General features: G+C 42.1%; 1 protein-coding gene across 1 annotated transcript; it reads right to left on the reverse strand.

The window, feature by feature from the left end:
- Positions 1–1,168: 1,168 nt before the first annotated feature.
- Positions 1,169–4,366, reverse strand: NUDT15 (nudix hydrolase 15). Its single transcript, XM_080375137.1, has 3 exons — positions 4,094–4,366; positions 3,787–3,977; positions 1,169–3,471 (listed from the first exon to the last, which is right to left on the reverse strand). Exons 1-3 carry the CDS (start codon positions 4,243–4,245, stop codon positions 3,326–3,328), a joined length of 489 nt encoding a protein of 162 aa, XP_080231263.1. The 5' UTR covers positions 4,246–4,366; the 3' UTR covers positions 1,169–3,325.
- Positions 4,367–9,985: the final 5,619 nt, after the last annotated feature.

Raw genomic sequence — 9,985 nt, forward strand, 5'->3', positions numbered from 1 at the left:
TTGTTCTGTTTTGCTTAAGGAGTCATTTTATGACAGCCATTTTTGTCTTAAGTAACCCTCTGATCAAATCAGAAAACTAATGTGGACGGTTACAGGTTTCTGCCTTGCAATGAGGCTTCCTGAAGCAGAGATCACAATTCTCTTCACTGTTCCATTTTGTAGATTCCTTATAGGAAATACCTGATAAATCAGGTACTTCCTCATTTGCTCAGACAATCTTTCAAGTATTGCTGCCACATATGACCAACATATGTACAAATCCCATAAGGATATTGAAATGAAAAGGACTTCAGTCAGGTTCAATCACGCAATACAGGGCAGTGTTTTTTGTTTTAATAGAAATGTGGAATTTGGTTTTGTCTCGGCTGTTCCTTTTGGAAGTATTTTTAGACTTAGTAAAATTTCACCTCTGTTTTGCAGTCTAAAGTTATTCATATACATATATATTTTAACCTTTATTCAGTATCATCTTTTTCTTTGGTGTTTACCCCAACTGTCTTTATAGAGAACTGTATTTCCTCTTTAATTCATGTTAATTCCAATATGCCTGCCCTGTCTCAATCATCCTAGTTAACCTTGGCTACCCCTGTTCTAGTTCACATTGTTTTTTCTTAAACATGTGCAATTGGAATCATACACAATATTGCAAAATGCAGTTAATGCTTTTTACTGTGGGATTAGTATTTTCTTCCCTAAATGCCCCTCTCAACACATCTTAGCACACAGCCACAGCTCGCTAGTCTCTTTCGTCTTCTCATTTATAAGGATATTCTTTTCTTGGAATGAAATACAAATGGAGATAATTAATTAAGAGTCATGGAAAGTGTAATGTACAGTCTAGCCAAAACTCTTGCATGGCTGTATCATGTGATGCACTAACTGAAATATTGTGGAGGTGGGTGATGGTTTCCAGACATAAGTAACAGTGAACAGAAGCAACGACCCGTTCTTTTTCTGGATTGTTTGTTAGTCTATTAACGGGACCAATGCATTACATAAGATGTTGTCTCTGCCTGCTGTTCACTTAGCAGAAAATCAGATGCTGGGTGCAAGACGCACCCTAATCAGTTTCTTTGTATCAGTGCTCCAAACTATATGCTGTTCAGGAGTATTTTTCTCAATGCTGGATAACTATAATGCCATTTTAAATGAATTCTATTAAAAGCAGTTTAACAAATGACAAATTTTTAATTGCGTGTTCTGTTAGTGGCTTAGATCTGTTAAATAGGAAAATCTATTACATACACAAGTACTAAAATCAAAGTAAATATAACATTGAGTTGAAAGGACTGTCTTAGCAGCCAAGAACTACCGAGAATCAAATTTTTGGGTGGGGAGGGGAAGTATAAATGCATGATACATACAGAACAAGTTATTTAATTTCGGGATTGCTGACAGCTGATTGCAGTAATGCACTGTAATCATCAAGAGTCCACTCAGAAAGCATACAGAAACCCTGACATATGGAGATACTGTTTGTGTCCTCATTTCAGTAACTACTTGTGTATTTAGAACAGATAGAACAACTAAAACCATTAATGGAAACCAAGAATTTAGTGCATGACAAACCATTTTACAGTGACCCACGTTTTCCCATCATGAGCTAGATGCTTTCTAAAATTTAAAATTGCATTAAAATATTTTAATTTTTTTCATTACTATTTGGAACAGACGGGCAGGACATTTGTCAACTCTTCCTACAGCCTCTTTGTTGACAGCTGAATGGAATAACTTTGTGTACATAAAGTTGCTTTCAGGAAGAAAATCTCCACTTTTGAATAGAAAAAATAAGCTTTTCACAAAGATACAGTAGTAAAAGAATTTTCAGTGATGGTTCCCATTTCAAAGCTGCTTTATAGCGTTATATTCTTTCTTCGCTTCAGAGAAAGAGTATCCGTCCTAAGGGAAATTGTGTGTAGTTAATACTTCAAATTCTAAACAGGAGGCTTGCCATCATCAGTACCATCCTTGTAACTCGCTTCACTCTGCTTCTCAGCAAATAAAAGCCATCTCCATTTAAGAAAATATATGTGCCAAGTAAAGAAGAGCTTTAAATTCTTCAAGCTCATTTCTTTGAAGAACTGACAATTCAATTCATAATTTCAGACAATTTTAATCTTTCAATATTGTGCTTATGTTTTATTCAAAAGAAATTTAAGTTATCTCAGAATATTTTGTTCAATGGGTATATCTAGATGAAACAGGCAAAACCTGTGTTTTAGAAGAACTCTGAAGAGGGGGAAAAAAAGAGCCAATTGGTGTTTTTTTAAAAGCCACATAGTAAAATTAATTGATGTCCTAATGACTACATCTGGATAAGAATCAAACTTGGTTACAGATTCTAGAAAATTTGAAACCCCCCCCAACTCATTGGTTTTGTATATATCTTTGCATGTACCATGATTTCATTCACTACCAATTCAATCATTTAGTCACCTGACAATGCTATCCAATCCCAGTAGCCATACAGAATTACACCCATCTGTGCTGTTTTAATACTGGCAGCCCTCTTCAGCCAAAAAGTACAACTGTGCCATAGAGCTACACCTATACATGAGGTTAGTTTGTACAATGCTATTTGTGTCAGCCTAGTAGAACACTATAGGCACCTCTCCATTAAACTATTACAAGTTCAGTAACACGATCAGGCATTCAGGTCAACTGCAGAGATCTGAAACACTTCTGTAGATAAATCTGAATGTAACTGTGGTGGCAGAGAGAACTTTGCGATGAAAGGGGGTGGCAGGAATGGTTCAGGATTTTTCATTCCTTGCAACAAGCCACCACAAGCTTTTCATGTTTACCATGCCCTGATTTTCAAGTATATACTACTGTCTGCAGGAGAATGAGGTGTTTGTAAAATGTGACTTTTGTTCATGACAGTGCCTTAACTGAAGCTATGAGTCAAGGCTAAGTTTAAAACTTGGCCCAGGATTTATAATTACAGAAAAGCAGCATGGTATACAAAGTAGTTTTACACAGAAAGCAAGACAGTAGTTTAAGGAAATCAGTTTCTCTTGGGCTTGGTGCTGGAACTGTTTCCAAGTGAGTAAGCTTCTCTGAGTAGTTCTGACATCCGAAGGGCTATTCATCCATGTAAAGGTTAACCAGATAAAACACTATGAGTTTTCTATAAAAGAAAACATCAACTGTTAACCACTAGAGCTAGAAGTAGCTGTGGAATGAGAGACAACTGTCATGTGAAACACAGTAAGAGCACTGAAACATTTTGGCTTTGGGAAGGGTAACATTTTCACGTGGGCAAAGTGAGCACAGTACATCCTTTCCTCATTCGCTCAAAAAAGCAGGTCTGTCCTTGGGTTTGTTACGTCAGTTGGTGACTTCCAGTGTACCCCTTCAGATGATCGAGCTCTTCCGAAAAGGGATTGTAACCTTGCTCCCTCAGACAGCGCAGGGCCCAGAAGAGCTGATCCGCTGGAGGAAATTCATCCCATTTAACCCATTCCCAACCTGTAAGGTAAAAAACCCAACCAAACAAAAGATAAAGCCCAAGCATAAGATTAATCACGTCACAATCCTGCCTCTGCAAGTCTGGGTGGATCGTGCATAAGCTACCAACGCGAATTCACATTCTCTGTGGCACACGCAGTTGTTTTCTAATGTTTCTTTCCTCCCCTTAGTCCCGACCCTGCGGGACACGCGCGTTCCCTCAGACCCGCGGCCACCCCTCACCTCGTTACCTCAAAGCCCGCGCAGGCAGAGGCCGATATAAAATAAATTAAGCTATAGCCGTGCTCAAGCCACCGTTCGGACGCGCCCCCTCACCCTCGTTCTTCTCGGGCTCGCGGTTGCGCGGCTCCGCCCCCGGCTCCGCCTCGCCCTTCATGAGGACAGTGACGTAGTGGTAGCGCGCGGCGGCGCACACCGAGTTGACGGCGGAGGCGAAGCGCACGTTGCGCAGCCGCAGCGCCGCCTCCTCCAGCGTCTCCCGCGCGGCGCACTCGGCCAGGCTCTCCCTGCGGGCGGGGCAAGGCAGGGCCGCCTCAGGGGAGGGGGCGGGCAGACGGCTCTCCGCGGCGCCGGCCTGCGCGGCCCCGGGGCCCGCGGCGAGGGGGAGGGTCGGGGGTCCTACCCGAACTCCAGGTGGCCTCCGGGGAGCTGGTAGGTGCCGGCCCCCACCGCGCCTTTCCTCTTGCCCAGGAGGACGCAGTTGGGGTGCGCGGGGCTGGTGACCACGACCCCTACGCCGATCCCGGGCCGCGGGGGCTGCGCCGTCTCACCCATGACAGCCGCGGGCGCTACGGAAGGCTCCGCCCGGCCCGGCAGGGCGGCAGCGGGCGGGGGCGGCTGGGATAGCGGGGCCGCGGCCTGGGTTCGGGAGGCCGCTGCCCGGGGGGCGGGGAGGGTGCTAGGGCGCGCGAGGTACGCACGCGCGCCGCCGGCGGGTGGGGGCGGGGCGGGGGGGCGGGCGGCGGCGCGGGGGCTGTTCGGGCCTGGCCGGGGCACTCTGCGCTGAAAAGGCGTTTGTGCGAGCGCGGCGCGCCTAACGCGGAGCCGGTGGGGCGCAGTCCCTTGGCCGCGGTGCCCGCCTGTCTCTGCCTGCAGGTTTGTTTGGCGCTTCAGGAGCGGCCCGTAGGTGAGTCCGCCGTGCCAGCGGGGGCGGCCCGGCTCTGGAGAGGCACTTGGGAATTATTAAAAAGAAACTACAAACTTGGCGAAGCAGAGCCCCACTGGCAGAATGGCAGCTCCTGACTGATAAAGGAACACATCAACATTCCTGCTAGTAAACATTCATTTTCATTTTCACATTTTTTAATTACAGATATACGATTATATAGAACATAAGGTACAAAAATTCATGTTCCTTTTAAACAACTGTAAAGTTTGTTAGATTTTTCCCTTCCCTAGCCCATTAATCACAACACATACAAACTATTATTCCTTTGCAAGACTTTGAAACCTTACAAAATATTTGGCTACAGATGTTTTTATTTACTTGTGAAGGTCATAGGGCCAAATTGGCTGAAGATTAATCACTGCTTTTTATGTGATAGTTTTCTGAGGTTTAATTGCCTGAACTTGTGCAGTGTCAGATGAGTCCCAGTGTCGGCATGAAGGCAACATCAGGAGTGTGTGGCTGGGCAGTGCTGGAAGCAACACTGCCCTTTGCTGGTAGTTGGCTGTGCTGTGTAGCTGTAATGTCAGCCCACACCCTGCATTACTGACATTAGTAAACAAAAAATAAAGAGTCTTGGACATACTGCCCAGCTACCTGACTTCCTGTAAACCAAGCTTATTCATGTGTATCTGCCCTCCAGTACAGCTGGAGTAACCTAATCTCCACATTAAACAGCAGTCAGTTATGTCACTTCTGTATTTACAATTTAATATGACAGCGATCTTACAGAAGTCTTATCAAAGACTCGTCCTCACCCACTAAGCTCATTCTGGTACAATATATTAAAACACCACAAGGCTGTTCATCTGAACAATGAAAAATTCTGCTTTCTGTGTACACCATTTTCCTGTACCTTATACCAAACAGCATTTACAAACAAGTCTGAGGGTGGCCCACTTTATTTTAATATTTATACAGTTGTTATGTTTTTAGAATGGTAGCAGGATACAATTTCTTACATTATATGAAGTTAATTACATAGCATATAATTTTTTCTCGTATTTTTCATAATCATCTGTAATACTTGTCAGTAGGCTAAGATTTACCCTTTTTCGCTACCATCCTATTTCATACAAGGATGCGAAGTATTATTCCTTTTCAGGAATTTAAAATAATTTTTTGTTGTATCTTTTGATATCTGCTTGTTTTGAAATCTGCTTTTATTCTGATGTATTGGTTCAATTTTTTCATCTTACATTTGCAGTCATTAACAAAGAATACTGTGTGAAAATAAACCATACTTTGTTGGCTGAATCTGTTCTCATCAGTTTTGCTTTAGGATTTATTTAGGACATGGGCGTGCAGTTGGGTTTTGCACAGGTTATGAAGTAAATGTAGGCCACTATTTCCGAGTTTGATAGTGAACAGACATCCGCTGAAGATGAGAGTAAGCCAAGAATGAGAAGGTAGAAATGCATCTTCTACTATGGTAGTATGTTGAAAAGCTTGCAAGGTTATGCTTTATGTCCTCTTATAAACTTGTTTATCAATACTTCATCTGACAAAGTATTTTTGTGAAATAAGCGGCTAAAACAGCGTGTTCGAACCAGCATGCATCCAGGCTGCTATTGAAAGAGAGGCAAGCACTTTTCAGGCCCAAGCACTTGTTCATTTTGCTGGCACTGTTATTCAAGTGGCTGTGCAGTGAACTGGATGAGCAAACGGCTCTGGCTCAAAAAAAATTATTTTTAATGAGATCTTTTCCTAGCGTGCTGTGGGCAGCACAGGGAGGGGATGGGACAGATTTAGATCAGATTAGACATAGCATGAAGCCAAACCTAACTGCAAACTGGGAGGAAAGATGATTTTTTCAGCAGGATTGGTTCCCTGCTACGATTTACAGCTCAGGTACACAAGCCTATTGAATTGGCACAAGGGAGGCAGCAAGTATGAGCAGCTGGGATCAAGAATGATGGGACTAACCATGTTAGTGACAGGCCAGATTTATGTCAGATTGAAATGACTACACAGCCATTCCACAGCCTACACAGAGAGAAAGCAGGTCAGAAAAGCACACAGTGTACAGAAGCTGCTTGAAAAGCAGCTACACAGCCAGAAAACATCTTCCTGAGAATCTCATGCATGCAGTTCCCTGGCTGTGGAATTTACTACATATTCACATTTGCTTAGCAGAAGTATGAGCTGGAAGATGTAAGGATTATGTTAAATCCTTCACATATCAAAGCTGGCATTCAGAAGCTGAGTAGAATGTGACAGCAGTGCATGGCTTCAAAGTCCTGCCAGCAGGCTGAGTGAAATGTGAGCTTGGAAGATATATGGTTTTTCCCTTGCTTACATTCAAGCAGCTGGTAGTTATCCTGAACCCTAATACTGAAAAAATAAAATTCAACATTGTTAACTGTTTCCTCACATGAATTTTAGCAGAAATATTTCTGTGACACCTCATGCTTCCATTAAATCAATTTTTATTGCACTTAAACAGGAGGGAGGGAGAGGATGCAGCTTGGACGGTAATTGCTCTCCTGGGCTATGTTTTTGATTCATACTCCAGCTGCTGGGTCATAAGAAGCGGTTGGAATTGCAGAACAGATCGAGGGATTCCCAAGGGAGATGTCAGCTCTACCTTTCCATCAGGTGAGGGACTGAACGGGGCACTTGAGGGAGCTATTCACCTTCCTGTAAAAGCAGTGAGGAGAAAAAAATCTCCACCAGCCTCTAGGAAAAGGAACTGAAGGAAAAGAATAAAATTGGACAGAAGTGACAGTCATTTGTTTTAAGGAAAACCAATGCTATTATGACTCTGCAAATAGAAGCATTTGAAAAGCTCAACATGACCTGGCCATGTGCCCTTGCAGCCCAGAAAGCCAACCGAACCCTGGGCTGCGTCAAAAGCAGCGTGGCCAGCGGGTCGAGGGAGGTGATTCTCCCCCTCTGCTCCACTCTGGTTAGACCCCCACCTGGAGAACTGTGTCCAGCTCTGGGGTCCTCAACATAAGAAGAACATGGGCCTGTTGGAGCGAGCCCAGAGGAGGGCCATAAAGATGATCAGAGGGTTGGAGCACCTCTCCGGTGAAGACAGAGGCAGGGTGAAAATCCTGCCTTTTTGCTACAGTAGGATGCTGTACGGAGCTCTTGTCCCCTTTCTCTGCTGGGCTGTTTTAATGATACTCAGCTTTAGTTTAGGCATGTCTCGGAGCCTTTTCCATGAGGATGGCCACCCTGCTTTATGCAGCTGTGGTTCTGCACTGACTGGGTAAATATAGCAAAGCACCACTCCAGCTAGCTATGCCACTTCTAACATTAGGAAAGGTGGCAATTAGGAGAGGTTGGTAATCTACTGCTTCCTCCTATGGGACAGTATGATTGATATTTTTCCTTTTTTTCTCTTCAGGCTTGCTATCTTAGAAACATAGGAAATGGCACTAGAGAGACACATAATAATAAGGATATAAAGCTTTACACTTGAAAGTGCTAATGCAAATCTTACCTACACATTTAATTTGTTGTTTTTTTTCTATATGGTGTCTGAATGTATCGAGTAGCTGCTTTAGACAAAACAGGAGAGAAACCAAATGCAATTTTTTGGGGCTGTCTTTTCCATTTAGATTCAATCACTAAATTGTCCTGATTCAGCAGAAATAAATGCTGCCACATTTATAAGCGGAGTCTTGCATGAAGTTGGTAGATCTATCTTCTACTAGGGTATTGTGCAATAAGTGCTTTCGAGATTTTAGATAAAACAGGATTCTCCAGTAGAGTCTGGTTCTACAACAGTAAAATGGACTTTGCTCTTTGCTCTCACATAACTTAAGATAACTCAGATTTTTGCAAGATATGTCTGAATATTTTATATATTCCTTGTGTAAAACATCACAGAGTAGCCAACAGGAGTTATTTTCTATTCAGTAGCTTGTCGTGCAATTTCTTAAGCCAAGATACACTACCCAATGTAAAAATGTGTTGTCTTTTGATCCCTAAATCCATGCTTTTTTGCCCTCTTCTATATGTGGCAAACAACTCTTGTGATCTCTAGATTTTTGACAATATATCTATTCTGCTTTAGTTTGCCTTCTTATAGTTTGAGATCTTTTCACTTAATTTCCTTGATATTAGTTTTTTGCAATTGCAAATATGCTTTCATACTCATAATTTAGATTAATTGCTTGTCAAATAATTTTTATTTTCCCTTCAGTTTATAAAAGATTTGAAATCTTGTAAGTCTCCACCTGGAATTTCCTGAAATCCACAAAATTCATTTTAATAGTAATAAAGAAAAATGAAAGAAGATGGGGGAGTAAACAGGTTTTGCTCAACTCTTTTCAAAAAAGACCCCAAAACCATAAGAAGTAATACCTTTTGGTTTTAGAACTTGTGCAGGTCTTCTGTATTAATGTCTTGCACTGATTCTTACCTACAAATAGGCAGTTTACTTTAGCGTGAACAGTAAGCTGTTGAATGTTGACCCTGAACTATGTACCTCAGATCTGAGTTTTCAGAACTTAGATGGGATTCAGACCTAAAGATGTAGTCAGTGCATTATGATGCTAAAGACCAGCTTCATGGTTCAGTGCTGCAATGCTTATCCAAGTTTCACTGCAGGAGGAGAAATTAATTTGATCTGCCTGCCTGAACTTATTGGGAAGTGGAGGAAAAGAAAGATGGGTTGATGTGGTGAGGTCACTGGTTAGTTCCCATGTGGCCTGACTTCCTTTCCAGGCTTTGCCTCTAAACTTGGTCTTGTTTTTCCCACAGCTGTCAAATAGTATACTGCTGGAAAGCGTCTTCATTAGGAAATCTGGATAAAATGTAGGCAAGGGTTCACATTACTCCCAGTGTGCCACTGGCTTGTCAGTCAAGGTAATTAGTGGTTTGATGGAGTGACCAACAACAAAGCTATGGAGAATACTTATATGGAGAATATGAGTAAAGAAAAGTAAAAGTAAAGACAAGACTGCTCACCCACAGCTGAAATACTGGAATTTCCACAAATGATCCTTCTACTTAAGAAAAGAGTTTTCAAATAACAGAAAGGAAATTTTGAAGAAGTTAGCCTACTTTACCTTTGCATACGCCCTGACCCTACCTTGATTATAAATTTACGGTCTGCATCATTCTCCACCATCTTGGCTTCACATTGAACTCCAAACAATTTTTTTTTCATTACCTTTTCATATCAGAATTTGAGACCTGTGAGTTTTTCTACATTACGTAGTTTCTTACCATAGAACAGAAAACCCTTGCTTTTAATATCATACTTCAGAAAAGGCCTGGCTGAGAAAAAAAAAAAAGGTTGATTCCTGTAACTTTCACTGACTATCATAAACTCCTGTAGTTTTTTAATACCCGAATATTCTTTTGTATTTCAGTGATGGAATTATCATTCAT

The sequence above is a fragment of the Falco punctatus genome (assembly GCF_963210335.1).
Source record: "Falco punctatus genome assembly, chromosome: 2".
NCBI classification, from domain to species: Eukaryota; Metazoa; Chordata; class Aves; order Falconiformes; family Falconidae; genus Falco; species Falco punctatus.

What these genes read in the sequence shown, in the direction of transcription:
- NUDT15 (XM_080375137.1), bottom strand. Translation starts at nt 4,245, where the DNA reads ATGGGTGAGACGGCGCAGCCCCCGCGGCCCGGGATCGGCGTAGGGGTC. An exon ending in GGAGGCCACCTGGAGTTCGG is followed by an intron (nt 3,978 to 4,093) that starts GTAGGACCCCCG and finishes CCCCGCCCGCAG; the next exon opens with GGAGAGCCTGGCCGAGTGCG. An exon ending in CGAGCCCGAGAAGAACGAGG is followed by an intron (nt 3,472 to 3,786) that starts GTGAGGGGGCGC and finishes TTTACCTTACAG; the next exon opens with GTTGGGAATGGGTTAAATGG.